This window comes from Fusarium fujikuroi, chromosome FFUJ_chr08 (assembly GCF_900079805.1).
Source record: "Fusarium fujikuroi IMI 58289 draft genome, chromosome FFUJ_chr08".
NCBI classification, from domain to species: domain Eukaryota; kingdom Fungi; phylum Ascomycota; class Sordariomycetes; order Hypocreales; family Nectriaceae; genus Fusarium; species Fusarium fujikuroi.
The window spans coordinates 784,480-808,982 of NC_036629.1; the positions used below are offsets into that span (position 1 = coordinate 784,480).

Genomic DNA, 24,503 nt, shown 5'->3' on the forward strand with positions numbered 1-24,503 from the left:
TAGTCTCTTCGTAGTCAGATCATATCACCAAGCCATTCAACGATTGTTATGTTGAGCAAATCTTGCTTTTGATTATACGCAATTACTACACGACGACCCTCACTGCGGGGTTAGCTTACAATGGCCTCACTCAACCTCAAGCGAGCACCATACCCAACCGGGGATACTGAAGATGATATTCGAAAAGACCCGAAACTTTGCCGAACATGCTGGAATCTATACGGAGGTTCGACTGCCACTGCTGTTCCTCTGGCTGGTATAGCTATGCACGAAAATTCTGGTTCCATCAACGCAGGCAGAGCGGCTACGGCTGGTAATCTAGATGAAGCTCCTACTTGGGCAGGGCAAGGTCGCATCGACTATGCTTCGTGGCAGATCAGCGTCTATCTGCCTGATATTCCTGGGACAGTAGCTGGAGGTTGCCCTTCTTGTTTCCTTCTCCAAGAGACTTTGAAGAAGTTGACCAAAGGATCAGTGGATCCCAGTGATCCTGAGCTATGGCTGGACATTGTCTTCTGTAAGGGGAACGTCTTAAGGATGAAGCTTATCCGTGGGAGCCCTCCTGACGACTTTGACATGTTTTCATCCGGCGGCGGAAGCACGGATGGAGACGTTCTTGAGAGCTTCGAGATATACACCCTCCCTGGTAAGACACGCAATTCACTGTCTAGAGCGATAGCTCACACATATAGGTTCGCCCTGCCCATGGCCAACTATTGGCTCATCGATGAACGTTGAACGCCCTGACTGGAGTCTTCCTGCTGAAATTGGTGGACATGCAAGCCATATCGAGCCAGATCCAACTTCCAAGTCATCTTTCGACAGGGTCAAAAGCTGGATCAAAACCTGCAAACATACTCACACAATCTGCACAGAAGGCGAGGCTTCATCAAACCCGCAGCTGCCAAAGCGAGTCATAGATATAGGGCCTGATACCAACGACGGAATCCATATCTTTGTTCACGATGACGCCACGCAGCAGATTACAGAACCATATATTGCGTTATCTCATTGCTGGGGAAAGACTCAGCACTTGATCTCGACAAAGGCAACTCTTGACCAGTGGAAGCAAAACATTCCGTTCGACCGCTTCGCCAAAACATTCCAAGATGCTGTTATCATCTCGAGAGAGTTGGGCATTCGATATGTCTGGATAGACTCTCTTTGCATCGTTCAAGATGACAAGCAAGACTGGGAAATCGAAGCAGCGAAGATGGCGTCCATCTATAACGGTGCAGAGCTTGTACTAGCGGCCACTGGATCCGCTGATGGGGCTGGTGGCTGTCTATTTCAAAGAGAGCCTTTCGTCACAGTTTCCGGAACATGTCCCGACGGAATGCCATTTGAGATCTATGGACGAAAGGTGGTGAAGCATGCAGTCTTTGGTTGGAACACAGACCCCAACGGCTCCAAAGGATCATCAAATCCTATTGTTGGAACCACGGTCTCTGAGGTCTATGATTATCCTTTGATGACAAGGGCTTGGTGTTTCCAGGAAAGGCTCTTGGCAACTCGAATTCTCCACTACACCAAGAGTGAGATGATCTTCGACTGTCTATCTTCAATGGAGTGCGAGTGCGGTGCTCTGGAGAAACATGAGAATGACCCACTGGTACCTGCTCGTCGAATCATGAAGACAGGACACAAATTCATCACCGGAACAAAGAGCTACCGAGGCTCATCTACCAATCCCGCAGCTCCTCTACAAGGAGAGGTCAAAGAGTTCATAGAGCATCATGAACTTTGGCGAGACTTGATTGTTCAGTATTCCCAAAAGAATATTACCAAGCGAACCGATGGTCTTCCAGCCGTTGCAGGATTGGCTACTGAGTGGTCTAATAAACTTACAGGAAGATACCTCGCAGGTCTTTGGGAGAGGGATCTGCTCAACAATTTACGCTGGATGCCAGATGAAAAAGACTCGGGTGAGGAACCAGAGTACATTGCACCGAGCTGGAGCTGGCTCAGCGTTCATCGTGGTGTGACATGGGGAGTTGAGAGCTTTGAGTTTGACAAGTTCTTTGTGACCGTAGATTTTGATCGTACAGCATGCCCTCTTAGCGGGCACAACCAGTTTGGAGCCGTGGACTCTGGGTACATCTTTCTCACCGGCCGTGTCATGCCTATAACCTTTTCCATCGATGGAAATATGGTTTGGTTAGAAAAACCAGGGTATGATACAAGAAAACCATTTGACAGGCCGGATAGCCTTTGGAGACTGCGAAACCTGAAGAATAATGAGCTATTCTGCCTCAGATTTTCGACAAGAATGAGCACGAGAAATGCTTGGGATGACGATGCGGCGATGGTGTTGGTCAAAGCAGATGATACGATTTTAAAGAAGCAGCCCGAAGAGGTTCAGAAGTTTGAAAATGTTTATCAGAGGGTCGGATTTATCACGAATTATATGACCCAGGGCTGGAATCATGAGAGGGACTCGAAGGAGATGGGGATGTTCATCATTTAGCTGCTCAAGGTTTCGTTAACATGGGCAGAGTTGAATAGATCTGGATACACTGAACAATTGGTCAGATAAGAAAGTGGAGGCTAGCTGATGAAGACAACAACGGAATGGAGAAGTTTTCAGTTCATGATCTGATCTATCAAGGTACCAGTAGAACCAGAGCATCCACCCTTTGCGTGGCATCAGCCATGGCGGTGAAGATGAAAGTCATCAACCCATCGGCCGACTTGGGATGCAATACCTCGAATAGTCCGTCGATCTCAACAACGTGACGAATTCCATGGTCAAGAAATGAATAATTGGTAGATAAATTAAGTTCACCGATGCTCTAAGCGACATATCCCACCCGGAGCGGAATCTATCCCGCCGGGAACTTGGTATTCGATGCCCCGCTAGGTTCAATCGGTATGATGTTTGCGAAACATGGTACATCACTTAAGCGTGGGATAACCAAGCATATGTGTTACAGTTCCATAGATAGCACGTGTCAAGGAGATCGGAGACATGCGCCAATTGCATGTTTTATCTGGTGATAGAAAAGTTACACGGTCAAAATTCTTTAGTCTTCAGAAACACGAGATGTCGCTTCTAGACATGACCTGATGTTATTGACTAGTGGCGGAGCCCTACCGCCGCGCTGGGTCCGGATCTGATGTGATCGGCCAAGCTCGGAATTACAGGACTTCTTTTGGAATTCATCGCCCGGTGTAACATCTCATGTTGCATATGGTATGACCGAAGAATATATGGAGATACTGATTACGTATAAAAGAAAGACCTTCAGCTCCAGGGCAGAGGGCTGCATGTTCTGTACTACATTTAGCTATAAGTCATTCAATCTATTACAATGCCAAAGTACGTTCTCACAGGCGCAGACGGCAATCTCGGCCGCATCGCAGCAAGCTTCGCCACAGAAATCGCCAAGCCCGGCGATGAACTCGTCTTCACCACATACAAAGACGAAGCTATCCCCGCTGACCTCCGCAAATCATGGACCGACAAAGGCGCAAAAGTCGTAACTGCCACCTACGATGACATCGAGAGTCTCAAGGCGGCTTTTCAAGGCGCTGAAGCTGTGTCTCTCATCTCAACTTGGCTCTTCGGTGAAGGTCGACGTCGTCAGGCCCAAACTGTCGTTGACGCTGCCAAAGCATGTGGTGTCAAGAGAGTTTGCTACACTTCGTTCTGTGGGGCTGGTATAGAGGCTGAGAATGAGGAGGATATTCCTTTCCTTCCCAGAGATCACCACTTTATCGAGAAGATCATCTATGCTTCTGGTTTAGAGTACAATATCCAGCGGAATTACCTGTACGCGGATAACATCCCAACTCTCTTTGCACCCTCGTGGAAGTTCTGCGGTGATCGCTGGCTCGTCAACACACACGGCAAAGCAGGCGCATACGTTGCCCGCGAAGACTGCGGCAACGTCCTCGCCGCTCTGCTCCTAGGCCGCGGCGAACCTAACAAAGTGTACGAGATCACAGGTCCCAAAGCCGTCACCAACGAGGAGGTTTTCAAGTGGATGTGCGAGCAAACAGGGTACAAGGGAGAAATTGTCGATCTTCCTGATGAGGAGTTGAAGAGTTGGTGGCTGGATCATGGGTTGCCCACGGACTTCTTTGGTGACTTCTCAAAGTTGCCCATGAAGTTGTGTATTGGCGATCTTTTGTGCTGTGGAGAGATGGTTGCGACTGGGTTCATGGCTGAGATGAATGACAATGTTGAGAAGTTGACGGGTAGGAAGCCGATTCCGTATCAGGAGGCTTTGTTGCAGTACAAGGACCTCTTTCCAAAGCCCTAGATAATATTTTAGAAAGCTTTTTATTAGATATAGAGTAATGTAATTTGTCAGTTTATCTGGTCTTTTGCTTGGAGTGAAATATACTTAATTCTAACTGATCGAAGCAACTTGGACATAAAATTGTATCACCATGATCCATCTAATTAGGGTTTGATGCCCCCTCTTGCCGTCAGCCTTGTTTAAGGCCATGGGGCTTTTACCTTTACAACGAAGACTTGAACAGTGATTGGGGTATGATATATAGTTGGCACAAGCTAGAACCTTGATTTGCATTGACTTTGGACTGCATTTTATAGAAAAAAACTGAGAGTGAGCCTCGAAACATGCAGCTGGCAGCTGGCAGCAGGCCACTGTTTGATATTACCCAGACTTCAGAAACCAACTCCTGGTATCGTGACGAGCAAGTCGAGCTCGGCAAACATTTCACAAAATACGAGGCCCCTGATCATAAGCAGCAACATCCGGTATGGTGTAGTGGCTAACATTTCGCGCTCTCATAATCTGAGGGATTAGTACCGCGGAGCCCAGGGTTCGATTCCCTGTACCGGAGAAATCATTATTCTTTTGCATTCTTATTCTTTTGCAATTTTGTTCAACCGCGCTCCACGTTTAGCTGAGCTTTTAGTGTGTGGCGTGAGTGATCAGCCCTGCCAGCGCAAAAGCAAATTCGCGATGGCGCCTAACGCCACTTCAATAGTATTCACTAGTGACATGCACGATTTGATTAGATGTAGAGCCAATACACAGTCTAACAACAGTCAGGGGAAAGAGGTAAATAACCCGACTTTCCTACCATTTTTCCTTAGTTGATTCTTCCATATTCTCACTCATTCACTCTTTTCTGTCGTTTTGACTGTCATTCGTTTTAACTAGTCATGATGCTGTCTTCCAACGTTCTACGTGCTCTGGCACTCTTTGCTGCTGCTGTAAATGCCGGCCCCTGCCGTCCGTCGACAACTCTAGCCGGAACCACTACTGAGGTCACCTCAACCGCAACTGTTGTTGACAGTACTACCGATCTCACATCCACTACCATCGAGAGCGCCACAGAGACCGAGACAACCAATATTCCCACCACTACCACGGCCATCGTTGATGAGTCTACTACCACCACCGCTCTTGTTGATGAGTCTACCACTACCGCTGTCATCGAAGAGTCTACCACTACCGACATCCCTACCACCACTACGGCCATCGCTGAAGAGTCTACCACTACCGAGGCCGCAAGCACCACGACCACCGCTGTGGTTGAAGGTTATTCATGCTCTACTGCTGACAACTGTGCCGAATACACAGACCTGTGTCTTGATGGGCTGATCAACTTGTGCCTTTGTATAAACGCCGTTTGCATACCTGCGAACTAAATTCTGCGCTGTCATCGTGCCAGTTCTATCAGCCCACCCAAGCTGATCAAGCTCGAAATACGGCCGTCAGTCTGGGTTGCATAAGTCACTGGGTATCGTGTCACGCACCGCAGAATTGGAAGACTTGGTGTATCATATGTTCAATTCTATCTGAGCGAGGGTGGATCAAGGAAAACGGCGTTGCTATTATTCCTTAAAATCTTTTTTATCCTAATTTACAATTTTCCCTCTAGGTCACTATTTAGATGATGGAGTTTCTTTTAGAGAATGTAATAATCGGTGGGAATTGCAAACCAATATAGCATCCGCGCTAGAGTGAACTATCAAACTTTTTTATTTATATAAGCTGCCATTACGGGCCCAATCGATCCCCTTCTTGGTTTCTCGCAATTTCAACAACCCCCTTTGACAGTAGACGTCAAGAACGCCAATATCAAACCCCTCGATTCTTTGTGGAATAGGTGAAAAAATAACAAGATGTATACTGAAACTTTCCAGTCAAGTTGATAAATGGTAATAAAGTGGTAAGTTTATAACGACGACCACATCCATTACTTATGGTCTCAGTCATATCAAATAAAGCCTGCTCTGCATGAGATATTAGAAACTATGTGTCAAGTTATCTATGTTAGTGACATTCTACTTAGTGGTTCCCTCCTCAAAAATGATTCATACTCCGAGATATTTCTATTCCAGATTGGCGCTCCCACCACGCGCAGGATATCAGCGGCTCTGCGCTTCTCTCTGTCCTCCAACTCTTGATCAATACCAGCTGCTATAAGAAAATTCGCGATTTTATAAAGTTTATATTCTTCTGCGTCATCTTCAGTTTCGTAAGTCTTCTTCGCTCTGCCCAGAGCAATTTGGTTGGCAACGTGATGCAATGCAGTCCAACCTTTCAGATCTGTTTGGTTGACAGATGCTCCAGAGTCCAAGAGGAACTGAACAGTCTCTACTGGGTCAGGAAATGGGCTGCTTCTAGCTATTGAAGAGATGAACACCATAAGAGGGGTCTCTCTATTGGGATATGGTCCCAAGTTCTGTAGGGTGATGCCATGTCTGTGTAGATATTCCAAAACAGCCCGTTTCCAGTACCTGAAGCCACGGGTTTCCCCATACAGGTTGGAACCATCTGGAGATGCATCCCCGCAGAGTAAAACTTTTGCATACTGAATAAAGACCATTCCATCGAGTGTGCTTGAATCGGCATCACTGGAAAGACACAATAAAGCTCGTGTTACTTCATCCAACTTCGAATTGGGTTGCGCCCATATCTTGGCTTCAGAGCAACAAAGAAACTTGACTACATCAAGCCTTCGGTTGACCACAGCAGTGCAGATAGGTCCTTCTAGCTGCCGAGAGGCTCTGATCCTTGGGGCGCCAGCCTCTACTAGTAGCGTGACCAGATATTCATCGCAGCGACTAATAGCAGTAGCCAAAGCAAATGATGGATCCTGCCATATTCTGCGTCGAGGATAGCGGTCGAGCAATAGCGAAGCAACTTTTTGATGGCCGCCGAGGATCGCAAGTTCAATAGGCGTCATAGCCACGATCTCTGCCGTGCTCAGTTGTAGCACTCCACCTCTTTGGACCCTTATCAATCGATCCTCTCTCCTTGGTCTCGTTCGAGAGTAACTGTAAAGCGAACGAATGTCGGCTTGTCCTATACAGGATAAAATGCTTGCGCTAACGACAATCTTTCTAACTATGGCAGTAATACCAAGCAGACATGCCAATTGGAGTGCTTGGAGCTGAGTTGCGGAAGTCGTGTCTTTTGGGTGTTCGAAGAATATAACAGCACTTCCATTGATATATTCAAGCCCCGCAATCGTGTCATGATGCTCGGATGCTGTCGAGGGAATGGTCGATATATGTCCCCGCCCGTGTCTCAGTTTGGATAGATAAGAGAACCAGAGTCTTCGCTTCTCATGCTTTCGAGTTAGGAAACTCAACGCTCTTTTGGCCAAGGTCTCATTGCAAAGTTTTTCGGGACATTCTTGGAGGTGTTTGAACCAAAATCTTGAGGCATAAGGTAAAATATGAGCATACTCCACAGAAGTATCCCTTTCAGCCTCTACCTTGAGGCCTTCCTCCATGATTTCCAAAGAGCGAGAGGCGAGAATCTCATGGCCGTTGTCTGGGATGATTTGAAAGAAGTCGAAGTCAGAATCGGTGTCGTTTGGGGTTCGAAGAACGTAAGGTTGAAGCAAATAATCTTTCGCTGATCGGTGGGAGAACTGAACGGTTTCTATGGCTTCATATCCAGAGCCAAGTCTTCTTATCTCGGTCTTTGTCATAATAAGAGTCCCGCAATAACTTAAACAAGCTTTCAGGTTTATCAAAGCAGTATCTGGCGTTGAAAATTCATCGCTGGTGAGAGTGCTTAATTCCTCAAGGCTCAGCGGATGATATGCCAAGGCTACCCAGATCAAGAGTGATCGTGCTTTTTGGCGAAATTCTAGCGGAATGGCCAGCAGAGATCTTTCATAGACGGCTTCAATGTCTCCAGCAAGATCTTCAAGATACTGTGCTGCAGTACCTTCGTCTTGCCCTTTGAGTCCAGAAACCGCTAAGCTCGCCCAGAGGAACGAGCTCCCAGCCCTTTTTGTGAGGCTCTTGTTCATCTGTTCTTGAAAGTCTTGAGACCAGCCATGATCAAGTGCGATATTCGAAACACGATGATCGATCAAACGATGTACATCTTGAGCGTTGTACTTGCGTGCATCTGAGTCTAGGCATATCAATGAAAACCCAGTCGAAAGATTGTCCTGCTGGCATGGATGGCGACTGGTCAGAAGGATCCGGAACTTTCGATAACCTTGGTTTTCCGAAGATAGCAGTTCCATGAACCTATCCGTTAGTGATTTGATCGACAGTTCATCACATTCGTCAAGCCCATCAACAACACATGTAACAGTTCCTGTGTTAGGATCCTGAACCATGGCAGTGAATATTTGCCAAAGAGTTTCGACTGAGTTGGTCGCTAACGCAATGTTCCCTTTGTCGGCCGATACAGTCCTCTTGAGCCCGTGATGTAAAAGCTCTGGACGTAATCTGCAAAGCTGCCAGATAAAACCACGAAGAACAGCTGCGGCAGAGTTGGCGTTGATATTTCCGTGGTTGCAGAAGAAGTATAAGACTGTGTCGGTTGATATACAAGCAGCGAGTTTTTCCAGTTGCTCAGTTAGGTAAATCGCCAACATAGTCTTGCCGTGACCTTCGCCGCCCTGGATATAAAGACCCCAGGAATCATCGGAGCCTGAGAGCCATGACCTGTATGCGGATGCTTCAGTAATCCACGTACATGTTTCTTTGACTATTGGCCCTTTTGATGATACAAGGGATGCACGGTCTTCCCAGGGATCTGTGACGAATAAAAGGTTCAAGAACTCTTTCTCGCGATCTTTGAAAGTATGAGAATATTCCAAAGAACGACCATCAGACTCTGAAGCCCAAGAGAGTGGTCTAAACCTTTTAATAATTAGATCAAGACCTAACTAGATATTTCGAAAGGGCACATACCTTGATTCTCGAAAAGCTACGAGACAAAGCTGCTCTCTATGTAGATCTCCAAATAGAGCCTTTACTTCGCGATTATTCAGCTCAGCATAGACTCCAAGTAGTCCTTGCTGAGTAGAAGTGTGTCTACCGCCATTATCAACCCACTCAAGTCGAGAGAGGATTCTGCTGATGAGTTTGTAGCAGTAAACTAAGATCTGTTTTGTCAGACCGAATTGTTCTTCGTCGTTATGGTCATCAGCTGAAGGTTTCAGCTCAATATCCTTCGCTAATCTTGAAAAGCTCTCAAGCTGCTGTACCCGTTTCGAGACAAAGTTGGTATTTATATCAAGTTGCTGAAAGAATCGTATTGCTTCGTCTGTTATTCCAACAAGTCGGGCAGCGGCAATGGTGATGCTAGTTGTGTCGCTCATGATCATTAGAATAAATCAAGGGAAATGCTGATACAATTAATATGAAACATTCCCGTAGGTGTAATTATACTAAAGCTTCAACAATGACACATGCTTATACTGCTACCCATGGTTCATATGTATAGAGGCCTATGTAGCTCAGTAAGACAGCTATTTTTAACGTTGCTCAAGCCAACCACAGTACTGAATTGACGGGCAGGGATATTGAGCACTACTGGTCAGATCACGGGAGTCTTCGTATTCGCTGCGCCACGCTCACTCGAAACATGGACCTGGCCTTTTCTGGGAGCGATGACATAGTGTTAGCAGGGGACCATTGTCTGCCTAACATCATATTTCTCTAGATAGTCGATTAAGAATAGCGAGCTTGTGCATATGCGTCGTCATGCAGGATCTTAGTATAGGGCTGCCTATCGAGAGTGGCTGAAACATGATCCAAACCAACACGAATGCATCGGGCTCGTATTTCTCACGATATGCTATTGTTAGTATTTATGAGGTCTTTTTTTCTTTTCTGGACGTGGCTTCTTTGATTCGTGACCTGGGAACTGGAGAGGCTATTGTCAGTGACCAATGGTGTCGTTTGGGCTGAAGAATTGGACCAAGAATTTGGCAAATGTCCCGTGAACGATCATGGTCCTCCTCAGATTGTTCAAGATATTAAATATGTAATAATGTATAGATAGTACCTATTACTGTGGCTCGAATCTCTCAGGCCCAGCATGATCTTACTTGCGACCGAATTCGGATTCGCGAGGCAAGACAATCTTGGTTGGAATTAGAGTGGCCTCTGAAACTCACAGCTTCACAAACTCAATCGAGTTTCTCCCTACCACTGAAGGCCATTGTCCCTCCGCATACCAACGGCAAAAGCTTATGAGTAAACGTTTTCCGAACCTCGGAGACTTGATCGAAAAGAAACGTCGATTCAGTGACAGCCTCGCGTGACGTAAAGGCCCAAATCTCCTGATGTTGGCGGGGTTCTAGAATTCGGAGTCATAATTCCAGTACTTGAGTGCGATACAAATTGCGGATTGCGAATGCGGCTTTCGTAGCCCAGGCACGGCACGGGACACGTGGGAAAGGCTCCGCAGTGGATCAAGATGGAAGGAACTCAATTTCCAGGCTCGCTTTCACGTTCTTCTCGGTATAACTACGCGACTGCAACGCTGCAGCTGTCACTGTTGGGATTTATTGCTTTTTGGATCCTTCAATTGTTACCCTTCGACATGCAGAGATCACCAGCTCTATATCTCTGGCATTGGTGCGCGTAGAAATACAAATGCCTCTCGCTGTTTACAGAGCAATCGCGGATAATTCGGGATATTTCTAGCCCTGTAATTGGGGTCAAACAGCAGACATGCCTAGCACATCCTTTGGGGTCTTTGGGGGTTGTGTCACCTTCTCCATAGGGCCCCGGGAGGTCAGATATGCTTACTCCCTCAGACCCATTGGTGGACGTCGGCGTCTGTTGGCGGCTCAGCAATGGAACTGGAACCCATCACTACAACGTCAGAAAAGAATCGGCTCACTCTTTGCGGAATGGTAAGATGTTTCCACTGCGGGGATTGCGCAAAGCACATGGCTCAGTACATGAGACCGGCTTGAACGGTTTCTACAGTGGGCGTAGACCCCACGGGGTCACCTGGCTCTGCCGCATCTCCGCGGATAAAGGTATATCGTAGCGCGGCTCACAGTAACTCACAGGCCCACGACTTTACACCATCTCCGGTAGTTTGGGTCCGTTTTAGAGTTTGACTGAATATGATCTGATCAAAAGCAATATCCAGAACCGGTTGATGCTCCGTGGCACCACAGAATTATCATTATGGGCTGACAGACGCTTCTGTTATAAGTTGGTGCATGTCGCTGCTATACATCCAAGCTTTGACTCACCCAATTGCAATACACCATATTATACCCAATTACAGCACATACAATTACTCTACAGCAAGATTACAATGCTATCGTCAAGCAACGTGATGCGAACTGGCATCCTCCGAACAGGAAGGCTAGCCACGCGAAACACGGCACTTCTCGCACGTTCAGCAACAGCTCAGATTCAAACGACCCGTCGAAACTTTTCTTCCAGTCAACGAACACCCTGCGCAAGCTGTGCAACTTCAGCAGGACAATCATGCGCCCGGCATAACCCTAACAGTCGCGCTAGCGCCGGAAACATCACCACAAGCTTCAGTGCTAACAGTAGCCTCGGCAAGACTGCCGCTTACGCTACAGCTGCTAGCCCCGTCATTCCTAACGAACAATGGGCACAGGTCTTGGAAGAACGAGGTGGAGGTAAGCTAGCTATAATCTCTTATGGAATGAAGAAGAGGCTCTGACGCAAACAGCTGTCCAATATAAAAAGATCCCTGTTCCAACACCTGGCTCAGATGAGGTTCTGATCAATGTCAAGTATAGTGGGGTCTGCCACACAGATCTTCACGCAGTCAATGGTGACTGGCCACTTGAATCGAAGATGCCCCTTGTTGGCGGTCACGAAGGTGCTGGTATTGTAGTAGCACGAGGAGAGCTCGTTAAGGATGTCGAAATCGGTGACCATGTTGGCCTGAAGTGGCTTCACGGCTCCTGCATGAGCTGCGAGCAGTGTCGACAGTCCAACGAATCACTTTGCTCAGAAGCCTCCCTGTCAGGCTATACTGTTGATGGCTCGTTTCAACAATATGCCGTTGGAAAAGCTGCTCATGTCGCGCGAATTCCCAAGGACTGCGACCTCGCTGGCGTAGCACCTATTCTGTGTGCTGGACTTACAGTCTACAAGGCTCTCAAGTCCTCCGGCGTTCGACCAGGACAAAGTGTCGTTATTGCTGGCGCTGGAGGCGGTCTTGGCACTTTCGCTATTCAATATGCCAAGGCTATGGGTCTGCGAGTGACCGCTCTTGACGGTGGAGACGAGAAGCGCAAGGTCTGCACTGAGCTTGGTGCTGATGTATTCGTTGACTTCAAGACATCGACGGATATCGTTCGAGAGATCAAGAACGCTACAGGTGGCCTTGGCCCTGATGCTGTTCTGCTTCTTGCAGCCAGTGAGAAGCCATTCCAACAAGCTAGTCAGTATGTCAAGAGCAAGGGCACCATTGTCTGTGTTGGTTTACCAGCCAATGCTTTCGTCAAGGCTCCTGTTTTTGACACTGTAGTTCGGTAAGTGGAACAAACCCTATTCGCGGAACACGCATTAATGAGATATAATAGTGAAATCAACATCAAGGGCAGCTATGTCGGTAACCGACAGGACACGGCTGAAGCCATTGAGTTTTATAGACAAGGCCTCATCAAGGCACCATATAAGTAAGTATATCCATTACGTGCAATCACGGGCAAGACTAACACGGAACCTAGGATTGTCGGGTTGTCAGAACTCCAGAAAGTCTATGATATGATGATTGCAGGCAACGTTGCTGGCCGTTATGTGGTGGATACTAGCAGATGATGACCATGAATGTCTTTGATATTATGGAAGGTTTATTGAAAGCGTTTCTGACGTTGCTTGCGGAACAGGCATGATACCACGGAGGATTTGTGCATAACATGACAGGAATGATTCCTAGTTGCTGATATCTTAGCTACCTACGTTTAGCTCCTTGGCTATTGAATACAGGCAGGATGGACTTAATAACAATTTTAAGCTTCCCTGTACTGTATTAACATAACCTATTTATTTCTCATAATATTCTCACAGCACATGTCCAGCAAAAGAAGATGCTCTCTTCACCTCATCATTGACTAGGTAGTTGACAATTTCTTAGTGGAGGTATATACAATTTGCAAAAAGATCAAAGGGAACTCCGGTACAGGGAATCGAACCCTGGGCTCCGCGGTATTGATCCCTCAGCTGAAGATGAGAGCGCGAAATGTTAGCCACTACACCATACCGGATGATAAGGCTTGTGATCATGCTTTGGATATCGCAGCCTAATCCCAAGTTGCTCGTGAGTGACATCAGCATGGAGAGTAGGAATCAGGAGCTAAACTCCAGTCCGAACTCAGGCTATTGGAGCGCATGGATAAAGTGAACAACTTGTCGATCCCCTCTTTAAGCATGACGATCAAGCTTAAATCATGTAGCCGCCCCTCACATACCCCGCGGTCCGTTCTCAGCAAGGTAACCTTATGGTAACCGAGCAAATAGGGAGCTGTATATGCTACTTGCTATATGGAGGTCTGCATAGGCATCAGATCATTTGCTGCAATATATACGAGAGCTCCATAGTGTTGATTTACCCTAAGAACGGGCTCTTTTTTAGGAAATGATCGGTGGTTGAACGAAGTATAAAAGACAGTAAGAATCAACGATGGAATGCAGTTTCTCTGTTATTTGGAACTCTGTCAACAAAGTTCGCTCCTACGATGCTTGTCTTGTCGGTAATCACTTCAGTTCTTGGTTTATGCTCAAGCTTCGCTCTTGGGTTTACCAATCCAATAAGAACAGGAAGTGACCCTCATATCGTCTATCAAGATGGAATGTGAGACTCCTCCTCTAACCAGTGCTTGCATATTATATACTGAACTTACTTTTAGGTACTATCTAACCTCGACAACATGGACCAACGTCAGCATCACCAAAGCCCCAACCATCGAAGGCCTTAAGACCGCCGAGTCCCAACTCATTTGGTCTGACAGGTCCAATGCTACTAGAGCGTGCAACTTCTGGGCTCCTGAGATGCACAAAGTTGGTGATACCTGGTACGTGTACTTCTCAGCAAGTATATGTGACGAGGGCAATTGGGGTGTTATGCTGCCAACTTTGAGAGTATACGTTCTTAAAGGTGGCAAGGAGAATCCGTTGTCGGCGGATTATGAGATGCTGGATGCAATCATTCCTCCTAACTTCAATGCTGGGATGCTTGATGCCGTAAGTCAAGGCATGATCTTGGAAAGACTTATGACTAATGATGGCTTCAGACCATCTTTGAGATTGAAGGCACCGAGTATTTCCTTGTAAGTATCTTACAGCCCTTACCAAACTCCTGCTCTAATAGTCGCTCAGTTCTCTTCCGTCGAAGGACCCAAGAGCCCTGATGGTGCCTCTCTTTGGATCGCCAAACTTCTATCACCCACAACATGCGGCAACGCCACAATGATCGCACACCCGGAATTCGAGTGGGAGAAGTCCGATTCGCCCGTTCTTGAAGGACCTTATGGAATTATCTCCCCGGCTGGAACAACTTATGTAGTCTACGCTGCTGACTCCTGCAACACACCCGCCTACAAACTTGGTGCCATGAAATTCACAAAAGGTTCTGATCCGCTTAGCGCAGACTCTTGGACCAAGTTACCTGATCCCATCTTCGAGACGAAAAATGGACTTTATGGACCTGCGCATAACGCATTCTTCAAGAGTCCTGATGGTACAGAGGATTGGAATGTCTTCCATGCTAATCTCAACGCGGAAGATCGTTGTGGTCCCTCGAGAAAGACGCTTATTCAACCGCTTAGTTGGAAGGGTGATATGATTGATCTGGGCGAGCCACTTCCTGTTGGCACAGAAATCAAGGCCCCTTCTGGGGAGTGAAAGGAGGAATAGGCGTGGTGACAGGTCCATATGGCTCTCTTCGATATTAATATAGTCATCAGAAGATTTTCCTCATCCTCTAGCTCATATAACAGAGATCTTAACCTCAGCTTTCCGAGAATTCATTGACAGCCCCTTCGCAAACAATTTAATAGATATACTATGGTGGGCGAGGTCACTAATGAGGATCCTTTTACCACTAATGGTAGAAGCTAAGTTGACGTATACAGTATATGAAGGAGGCGATCTAATTGAGGAATCACCATGGTCTTCGCGTTCCTTTATTAACCCCATACAATCAGACCTTATCCTTGAGAGCAAGAAAGTATTAGACCTCAATATCAGGTATTGAAATAAAGTTACTAAAAGATATCCTAAACTTATGCGAAGTTACCTAAGTCTTTTTATCACTTCAGATTGAGGTCCTAAGTTTTCTTTCCTCCCCTAGCATGCAATCTATTTCCCCGCATTCTTATTGAACCCCCCAGGCCCTCTCATGAACTATGGACGCTGACTATCATAAATCATTCGATCCACCTTTGCCTTTGCTTCGACGCTATGATCAACACTGCCCAAAGTCTTTAAGATGTCCGCCGTCTCGTCTTTGCCGGCGAGAACAGCATAGTAGAAGGGGCTTTTACCTCGAAGGTCCTTCGAGTCAGATTCCACGCCTTCGACGTAAAGAAGAGCCTTGACGACTTCTTTATTTCCTTTCTCGGCTGCACAGGAGAGAGGAGTCCGGCCTTTCACGTCCTTCTCATCAGGCTTGACACCTCCTTCCAACAGATACTCAACAATTGCCTTGGAGCCAGTTTCGCTTGCATGATGCAGTGGAGTCATCCCAAAGGGGTCTCGTCCGCCAATGTCAGCATTTCCAGTGTCGGCCAAGATCTTGAAGACATCAAAGCGGCCGAGTCTGGCAGCTGTGTGCAGGTGGCCCATGGCCTTGAGGGATGCCACAGGATGGCCTAAAGATCATCAGAATTTCAAGTAGACGAGACAGGGGTAGAGAACAACTGACTGATCCAGTCAAATTCAGAAAGAGGAAGCTCAACAAGAGCTTTGACGCTCTCCTTGTTGCCCTGAATGATGGCACGGTTCAGGCAGTCATGGCCGATGTCAGTGTGCTTGAGTTGAGCGCGATGCTCGGGCTCTTGCAGCAAGGATTTGAACACGGCGGTATTACCAACTAAGCGGAACAGAGGTGGTTCATCTAGGTGCTTTTCTATAGCGGCTCGGTAGTTAGCCTCAAAGGGGTCCATGATGGCGAACAGGTGAGCTGTGTGGTGTATTCTAGTGAGAATGTGAAGATTGAGTTATTTGGGGAGGATAAGGAATGGAGAACTTACATCTTTACCTGGATTTTAGAGAGCATTTATAGTTAAATAAATCAGTGTTTGTTATGCTTTCCTGGCCAGCGCAACGCACATCAGTTTATAACACAACAAACGGCAATACACCATCACTTGCTTGTTTGTCTAACGCAAAATCTAAGTCTGAAGGCAACCCTCCTAGGGGAAGAAAACCTAGGACTTTGATACTAAATTACAAAATATTGAGGTAATTTAGCATACCTTTTGCTAAACTTATTTTGAACCCTTATATCAAGGTCTGGTATTCTCTTGCTCCATAAGGACCTCATAAATATAACCTGGGTGCTTTAGCTGCAACTCAGCAAAACACAATCGTTAGAAAACGCATCTGCTCTTATCCAACGGAGCAGCATCGACAACATGAACCACAGGCTCACCAAAATCAAATCTGGTTTGCAGAACTTACCTTTACTTTAGAGCTCAATGTTTGAGGCTTTTTTATAAATTATCAGTTTTTAATACAACTATTTGTACAAGCATCATGTTTTCAGCCATTACCATTTTGGAAACGACACGAGAACTTGAAAGTTGAGACAAGTTCACTCTAGCCTCATATTATTTTATCTATGCCTTGATGTCTGTCATGATCTTAATCTTCCAACACGCCAACAGAACCGCTCTAAGAATATGTCACTGTCGTAGTACGCGTCTGCAGAATTGCCTTTTCAGAGTCGGAATCTCCCTGACTATCTCTTGACATTGGCCGTGTGGCTGAGTGTGATCCTCCATTCTTATTCTCGTGACCCTTTGATGCCTCTGCCTTGGTAACAGTCTGCAATGGATACATCGGCCCATCGTCAAATCGTTCATAGTGGTCATGTCTGGGCATACCGCCACTGGAGATTGCTCCGATGGTTGGTGGTGCGCTTGGGTTTGACATGCCTGCCTTTGACGCTCCGTATGAGGAGCCGAGAATCCTTGGCGAGATGTGTTTGATGAATGGTTTGACTGTCGTGAGAGTTGCGCAAATGATGGAGAGGTTGGCTTCGGCGAAGCTGGAATTGTCAGAGGAGATGTTAGACAGGAAGAGGAAACTTACATCCAAAGAAGAACAGGACCACCACCCCAGGATTGGTCAACGTTACCCATGGACCGAATCAACGCAATCAGTCTCATGATTGATGTGAAGACAGTACTGGTGTTGTTAGCTTGCCCTTGTTGCCTGAGAATGTTTGCTTACACTCCACCAACACCAAAGAAGCAAATCAATCCAATCTTTTGTCTTCTCGAAATCTGCAGTGGTATAACAACAGGTATCGGCACCGCAAGCACCATGGCATCTGTAATCGCACCCATTATAGCCGTAGCCTGGTAAACAGCTGGTCGATCGATGCACTTCTTATCGGTGATTGTGATGTCCCAGCCCGCTCGAACAGGTTTGCACGGGAAGATTGTCGTAAACGTTATCGCAATCGAGGAGCCAATCACCACAAACGACGTAGCCCAGATTGTGACATGAAACCACTTTTGTGGTGCAAGCCGACGGTAGACGAGAAGCAAAGCCATCTTTGCGCCGCATTGGACGGGGTTGTAGAGGATTGGTAGGAGGTAGAGGGCTCGCGCGAACTGGGCGAACTTGGTTATTGGCATCTCCCAGCCGTGGGTGCCCATTATGCCGCGGATAAAGTCCCCTAGACGCTCGAGCACGTTAGTCTAGTAGGTCTGAGCGTGTCTTGGGCACTGACTTAGTATCAGGGTCTGAAGTACTACAGAAAACACCTGCATCGGTCAGTTTTTTCGATGCAAGACACGACGTCTTGGGTGATGTTGCTCACATATGCTACGCCTAAACATGCTTCAAGAATATTAGCGAAGGCGTACGAAGTAAGGGGGTCAACGTGACTTACCATCCTCTATTCGTATTGTCTTGTGTATAAAACTTCTAACATATACTCTCTGTGCAATGAATAAGACAGTCAAGAAATTCCCAACTCCATAAAGCCAATATGCTGCAGTAACACTGTTCCGTTGTGGGTTATCGAAATCGACTTTATAACCCTCAGGTGGTGGTATAGCGACGGGGACGCCATTCACGACAGCAGCCATTGTGAAGTGAAGCAACTAACAAAGAAGTACGTAGCAAGAAGGTATCAATGCGAAATCACATGCAGGAACGAAGAACGAAAAATATTAGATTCGTAGAAATACACAGCCTCTACGTTCATTCAATTAAGTTGGTACGGATTACCTGCATGCATATTACTACATCCTATATCGGATATACGACCCACTCCTGAGGAGAGAGAAAAGAAACGACTGTAAGGATTAAAACCCTTGGATATCGGTTAGAAGAGATCAGCGTCTTTCATACATAGTCCAAACTCTGTTTCTGTGGGTGTTACTCTGAGTCAGTAGACGTTGACATATACACCCCTGTTCGAACTTTTCCGTGATGAAGACGGCTATTGAGACGGCATTCCGACCTCTCGGTGCCCGCGGGTACGCTAGGGATAGCCCGTTGATACTGTTCATATGTACGAAAATATGATTTGACAGCTGAAATTTGGTTGTACCATTATATGATTGCTTGGATAACAGGTCGACGAAAACTTGAGAAGCTTGAGGAATCTAGAAGAAGAATCCGGATATCAGCCTTTTTCTTCAAGCGTACAAGGATTTCTCTGTCTGTCAGCCTGCAGAAACCTCTTGGCAGCTGCCGGGGAGCAGGGTTATCAAATCCGAATTCAACGAAGGATTCATGGTGCGGATCCGAGACCTTAGCTTCGGAGAGTACCAAAATTCCGACCAGAATATTCAGGCCCAACTTCAATAGCTTCACAATTTCAAGTTTTCGTAATTGGGCCCGAAGATGGCTATCTCGTAAGATGAAACGGATTCTCTAGTTCCGGACGCTATCAACCTCCTCTTCCAATAGCATGGTAGCGAGATGCCTTACCAAGGTCTTTGTTTTCGTGCAGGAAGAGACCATCCCAGGACCCTTGCTTTTTGGCTTCTTCAGCCCCATTGATTAGTCCTGTCAAGCATGATGCAAGTGTCAGGAGAATGTAACGTCAAAGGGTTTCTCCCACTAAAGGAGCAAATGATTTACGAAACAGTGCCAGGTACCAGGACCCTGGATATCTGTCTATTCCCCATGGAGAACAACAGGACTCCGACAGTCTATCAGCTTCAGTCACATACATAGACAGCCTTAATTTTGTGCCCCTCAGAAGCGTCAGAAACTCAATTCCCTCTCGTTTCTTCTTTGCCCACAAGCATCCAATCATGACTACCCTTACTCCTCAACCGTCGATCCCTCAGGCTGAAAGGCTCATTGCAGCTGGTCTCGAGGCTCGTATCCTCACACCTACAGATGCCGAGTTCTCGGCTCGCCAAGAGTCATACTGGTCCAACAGTGCCAAGATTAAGCCCGCTTGTATCGTCCAGCCTCGTACCCCTGAAGAAGTCGCTTCCGTGGTGAAGGCTCTTGTTTCTGCTGGGCAGATGTTTGCTGTTCGCAGTGGTGGACATACAAACTGGGCTGGGTCGAACAATATTGAGGGCGGTGTTACTATAGATCTTGTTCATCTGAACCATGTGTCTTTTGATGCTGCTACTGATACAGCTGATATTGGACCTGGTTGTCGATGGCGAGAGGTTTATGCTGAGCTGAGCAAGCATGGCCGTGCTGTTGCTGGAGGCCGTGAAGGTAATGTTGGTGTTGCAGGTCTTCTTCTCGGAGGTGGCAATGCTTTCTTCACAGCTCGGCAAGGCTTTGGGTGTGACAATGTTGTGTCATACCAAGTTGTTCTTGCTAACGGTGATATCATCACCGCCGATGAGAAGAACAACACCGACTTGTACCGCGTACTCAAGGGTGGATCCAACAACTTTGGTATCGTCACCAGATTCACGATGAAGGCTATCAAGTCTGATAAGGTCTGGGGTGGAATGACTTTCTTCCCCAAGCAGGTCATCCCTGGTGCCATTGAGGCTCTCTCCTCTTTCACGGATAATGTTCCCAATGATATTCACAGCAATCTTGTCACCATTTTTACGCATATGCCTGATTTCAAAGATGTCGTCATCGCTACTCTATATGCCAACATGGAAGGGATTGAGAAGCCTCCGGCATATGAGAAGTGGCTAGCTCTTCCTGAGATCATGAGCACTGTCAAGAACACTACTCTAACCGAAATGGCTTTCGAGTACAACATCCCCGCCAATTTCTAGTAAGTCGATTCATTTATCTCGTCACTTTCCAGCTAACCTCTCAGTGACACTTGGTTCACATGTTGCTTCAAGAACGATACCCGAATCATCTCTAAAGCGTCAGAACTTCATGACAAACTTGTTGAAGAACTCAAGGCATTCATCCCTGACGGTAACTTCATCACTCAATGTCTCTTCCAGCCCCTCCCTACACTCTTCGGTCAACGCGGCATTGAAGCAGGCGGCAACATCATGGGTATGGACCGTCACAAGACCAACGGCATTCTTTTTCTCGCTGTCGTCATGGCACAGACTGCTGAGCAGGAGGCTTTTGCACGACCAAAGGTCCAAGCTTGGATTAAGGACGTGCAAGAGTTTGCTGCTACTATCGAGGGGGGCAATCTTGAGTGGACTTATTTGAATTATGCGGATAAGAGTCAGGATCCTCTTGGTAGTTACGGTGCTGAGAACATTAGGAAGATGAAGGATGCGGCAGCCAAGTATGATCCTGAGCAGGTTTTCCAGAAGCTGGTGCCTGGAGGATTCAAAATTTCGGATGTCAAGGATGACTAAATATAACGTAACGAACGCGTGCGAGTTAATGTCATGACATTGACGGCGTATATCAGGCCAACACACTGAATGAGATTAGAATGCCTAAATGAAAACGGGTGTATGTGATGACAAAGTATACCTCGATATAGGTCTATCTATTATCACCACTTCATCGGCCAAGATCTATACTCTCACCAGAATGTGCTTCAAGAAGGCTAGACGTGCAGGGTATCTTGTGTAAGACAGTAGACTTCGATATGAGAGGCACCAAGCCACTATGTGCCATAGCATTGAAAGAGATTACATAGGTAATTTCAGTCGATATGGGTGATGGTATCCTTCCTATTCCAGGGATAGTTTCAGGTCATTGACCGGAGAGCATCGTCTGATAGACCGCTAGTGATACCCTAATGCGATTATTTGTAAAGTTTCGATAATCTACAAAAGCTACTGCATTTCTACATCAATACTATCATAAAATGTATTGATCAAATTGATTCATCGAGCTTGGGAGAGATATCGCCCAATAGGTTGTCATGCAATAGGATCTTCGGTTGCTATGAGGTTTGGTGTCGGCGGCGCCGGCCTATTTCCGTTGATTGACCAGTAGAAGCTGAGTGCTGGAAAACAAGCTTATGGGCAGTAAGCTTAAAACCCAAACCCACTAGCTTGCACACCCACTTACGGTCTGTGCAATAAGAGTGGCAGGAACTTTTAATAATGACGACTGGTGCATTGCGTGATTTCAAGAATTAATACGATCTGCGGTGAGTTTTAAGTCCCCCATGCTACCCACCGCCACATCGTCATGCTGGAAGAAGACCTGCCTGCTGAAGGAGAGAGATGGATGCCACAGATACACATCTGCTTCACCAGAGGCGATGGAGTCAATCTATCAATCGCAGTGCCGCACTGGCTGAGCACATTGCTACAGTACATATCGAGCATGGCTGGGGACGCCGTGTCCGATGTGAGGGTATCTCCGCAGCCCCAGGACCAGGACCAGGACCAATCAGCACATATGCCGTTTGAATGGTGGTAGCGTTGATCGCCAAGGACATTCCCTGTTGCGATGTACCCGACGCCTCATCATGCACCGTCGGGGAGTTTGCTCACTGCAGATCGGCCTTCCTTGTGTTAGTGTCCAAGGTCTGGTACTACCGTTGCTGCCTCTCTTTCCTGGACGGGTACTTTACTCCAGCCGTTTCTTTACTTTGAGTGATTATTCTCATCATTGTCTTCTCTCACATCCTACTCCTCCACTGTAGCATTCTGCAAATTTCTGCCTGCATTGATCAGTGATAGCGCGTACATTATCATGGACAAAACATCGACACTAGAAGACTCAGAGCTTCAAACATCCCGCACGCCAAGCAGACGGCCTTGGCTCGCATCAGCCTTCGGAGGGCCCAACGTCACAATTGGCCCGCGAATCGAACCCCTCGCCGAGCACTTGGCGCATGTGTCCGAAAGCGAAAGCACCGCAGCTGAGGACCTCGTCGACAAGCAAGTCGCTTCCGAAGCGGGAAATGCTATTCAGTACAGGACATGTTCTTGGCAAAAGACTGCAGGGCTGCTCTTTAGCGAGTATATTGTGCTCTCTATTATGAGTTTCCCTTGGTCGTATAGTCTTCTGGGTCTAGTGCCTGGGCTGATCTTGACGGCTGTTATTGCTGGGCTTGTTCTGTACACGAGTCTTGTGCTCTGGGAGTTTTGTCTACGCCATCCGGAGGTTAGAGATGTGTGCGACATTGGGCAGATGATCTGGTGGAATAAGAGATGGGCGTGGTGGTGGACAGCAGTTATGTTTGTCCTGAACAATACCTTTATCCAAGCTCTGCATGTCTTGGTCGGCGCAATCTACCTCAACACAATGACCGAGGCCGACTCTATATCAGGCTGCAGAACCGTTGCATTCGCTGCAGTAGTCACGGTGATCAGCTGGATCGGGTCGCTTCCTCGCACCTTTAGCATGCTGTCAAAGCTTGGCTTTGCCTCGACGTTTTTTACCTTCATTTCCGTCATCCTAGCAACGGCATTTGCAGGCGCTCAGGGTAAACCCGCCGGTTATCCTGAGATGGGTGAACCTATAATCTCAATCTGGACACCAAAGACCACGACACTCGTTACTGGCATGTCGGCTTTCATGAACATGAGCTACACATTTATTGGCCAGACTACAATTCCCAGCTTCATCGCTGAGATGCGTGATCCGAGGTAAGTTGCTATGTCATTCGATGCAGCCGTGACCATTCTGACAAAAGAACAGAGACTTTCCCAAGGCATTGTGGGCTTGCACCATGGCTGAGATTGTTACATTCAGCGTTGTCGGGTCTGTCATCTACGTTTACACGGGCAACCAGTACATGGTCACACCGGCATTCGGCGTCCTCACTGATACCTACAAGAAGGTCTCGTATTCTTTCATGGTTCCAACCATTATCTTTGTCGGGTGCCTGTATGCAAGTGTCACAGGGCGATTTGTCTTCTTCAGAATGTTTAAGGACTCCGAGCATCTCACATCGCACACATTCAAGGGCTGGTTCTGGTGGGGATTGGTGTTGCTGATCAGCTGGGCCGCCTCATTCTTTATAGCTGAGATTATTCCATTCTTCTCTTCGTGTAAGTGACTACCCTCAACTCATGGATTATTGCTAACACACTCTCAGTGCTGTCAGTCATGTCGTCACTGTTTAACTGCTGGTTCGGCTTCATCTTCTGGGCTTTGGCCTATTTCCGCATGCGCAATGCAGATCGTAAGGTTGGAAGGAAACGAAATCCCATTTTTGACGCTCTTTCAGTGGCTCTGAATGTTGTCATCATGTTGACTGGTGCCTTGTACCTCACGCTGGGTACATACGTCAGTGTGCAGGGTATCATAGATCAATTCCGTGCAGGACAAGTGAGCAGTGTCTTTTCATGCAAGAGTAATGGGCTTTGAGTTGAAGTAAAATGTTAATCTGGCGCTTGGATTTAGTTTAGCATTTATAGATAATAGATGGGCATATGATGTTGACGACAGGTGGGTGATTGTTGGCTGTAGAGGATTCATCATGTATGGCTTCTATTTTGCTTTTCTTGGCTCCCCGGTACTCAGTTCTCTCCATAAAAGATGAATTATGGAAGGAGATCTGAACAAAAGTCGCGGAGTCATGTAGCACACACATCCAGGTTCAATCTGTTGGTGGTAGAGAGTCACTGTTTCAGTGTATGAAGCCACAACGCCAACTCGCCGTCATCCTTAGGTTCGTGAAAAGTGATGAACGTATAAATTATAGCTTTCTTGGCCTTTATCTGATGTTCCACATGCTGCCCTCAACCAATTGTTC

General features: G+C 46.9%; 10 protein-coding genes and 2 non-coding genes; 8 read left to right on the plus strand and 4 right to left on the minus strand.

Moving 5' to 3' along the window:
* Positions 1-120: 120 nt before the first annotated feature.
* On the plus strand, positions 121-2,467 carry FFUJ_13771 (related to protein TOL; the record flags this gene model as incomplete). XM_023581631.1 has 2 exons in its annotated part: positions 121-646; positions 693-2,467. The coding sequence occupies 2 exons, from the start codon at positions 121-123 to the stop codon at positions 2,465-2,467; spliced, it is 2,301 nt and encodes a 766-aa protein (XP_023434299.1).
* An 844-nt stretch (positions 2,468-3,311) lies between these two features.
* On the plus strand, positions 3,312-4,265 carry FFUJ_13770 (uncharacterized protein; the record flags this gene model as incomplete). Its single annotated transcript, XM_023581632.1, has 1 exon — positions 3,312-4,265. The coding sequence occupies one exon, from the start codon at positions 3,312-3,314 to the stop codon at positions 4,263-4,265; it is 954 nt and encodes a 317-aa protein (XP_023434300.1).
* Positions 4,266-4,726: 461 nt separating this feature from the next.
* tRNA lies at positions 4,727-4,816 on the plus strand. The gene has a single exon. It is a non-coding gene (tRNA).
* A 327-nt stretch (positions 4,817-5,143) lies between these two features.
* FFUJ_13769 (uncharacterized protein) lies at positions 5,144-5,629 on the plus strand (the record flags this gene model as incomplete). The annotated part of the gene is made up of 1 exon (XM_023581633.1): positions 5,144-5,629. One exon carries the CDS (start codon positions 5,144-5,146, stop codon positions 5,627-5,629), a length of 486 nt encoding a protein of 161 aa, XP_023434301.1.
* A 623-nt stretch (positions 5,630-6,252) lies between these two features.
* On the minus strand, positions 6,253-9,561 carry FFUJ_13768 (related to vegetatible incompatibility protein HET-E-1; the record flags this gene model as incomplete). XM_023581634.1 has 2 exons in its annotated part: positions 6,253-9,100; positions 9,152-9,561. The coding sequence occupies 2 exons, from the start codon at positions 9,559-9,561 to the stop codon at positions 6,253-6,255; spliced, it is 3,258 nt and encodes a 1,085-aa protein (XP_023434302.1).
* A 1,982-nt stretch (positions 9,562-11,543) lies between these two features.
* FFUJ_13767 (probable alcohol dehydrogenase I-ADH1) lies at positions 11,544-13,012 on the plus strand (the record flags this gene model as incomplete). XM_023581635.1 has 4 exons in its annotated part: positions 11,544-11,859; positions 11,913-12,723; positions 12,775-12,870; positions 12,922-13,012. The coding sequence occupies 4 exons, from the start codon at positions 11,544-11,546 to the stop codon at positions 13,010-13,012; spliced, it is 1,314 nt and encodes a 437-aa protein (XP_023434303.1).
* Positions 13,013-13,366: 354 nt separating this feature from the next.
* On the minus strand, positions 13,367-13,459 carry tRNA. Its single transcript has one exon. It is a non-coding gene (tRNA).
* Positions 13,460-13,929: 470 nt separating this feature from the next.
* Positions 13,930-15,094, plus strand: FFUJ_13766 (related to alpha-L-arabinofuranosidase II precursor; the record flags this gene model as incomplete). XM_023581636.1 has 4 exons in its annotated part: positions 13,930-14,045; positions 14,101-14,434; positions 14,485-14,520; positions 14,570-15,094. 4 exons carry the CDS (start codon positions 13,930-13,932, stop codon positions 15,092-15,094), a joined length of 1,011 nt encoding a protein of 336 aa, XP_023434304.1.
* Positions 15,095-15,595: 501 nt separating this feature from the next.
* On the minus strand, positions 15,596-16,356 carry FFUJ_13765 (uncharacterized protein; the record flags this gene model as incomplete). XM_023581637.1 has 2 exons in its annotated part: positions 15,596-16,062; positions 16,116-16,356. The coding sequence occupies 2 exons, from the start codon at positions 16,354-16,356 to the stop codon at positions 15,596-15,598; spliced, it is 708 nt and encodes a 235-aa protein (XP_023434305.1).
* Positions 16,357-17,086: 730 nt separating this feature from the next.
* Positions 17,087-18,513, minus strand: FFUJ_13764 (related to integral membrane protein; the record flags this gene model as incomplete). XM_023581638.1 has 6 exons in its annotated part: positions 17,087-17,462; positions 17,507-17,602; positions 17,648-18,098; positions 18,153-18,186; positions 18,243-18,262; positions 18,315-18,513. 6 exons carry the CDS (start codon positions 18,511-18,513, stop codon positions 17,087-17,089), a joined length of 1,176 nt encoding a protein of 391 aa, XP_023434306.1.
* A 1,179-nt stretch (positions 18,514-19,692) lies between these two features.
* FFUJ_13763 (6-hydroxy-D-nicotine oxidase family protein) lies at positions 19,693-21,192 on the plus strand (the record flags this gene model as incomplete). XM_023581640.1 has 2 exons in its annotated part: positions 19,693-20,639; positions 20,685-21,192. 2 exons carry the CDS (start codon positions 19,693-19,695, stop codon positions 21,190-21,192), a joined length of 1,455 nt encoding a protein of 484 aa, XP_023434307.1.
* A 1,300-nt stretch (positions 21,193-22,492) lies between these two features.
* Positions 22,493-24,115, plus strand: FFUJ_13762 (related to neutral amino acid permease; the record flags this gene model as incomplete). XM_023581641.1 has 3 exons in its annotated part: positions 22,493-23,391; positions 23,444-23,796; positions 23,844-24,115. The coding sequence occupies 3 exons, from the start codon at positions 22,493-22,495 to the stop codon at positions 24,113-24,115; spliced, it is 1,524 nt and encodes a 507-aa protein (XP_023434308.1).
* Between the last annotated feature and the right edge of the window lie 388 nt (positions 24,116-24,503).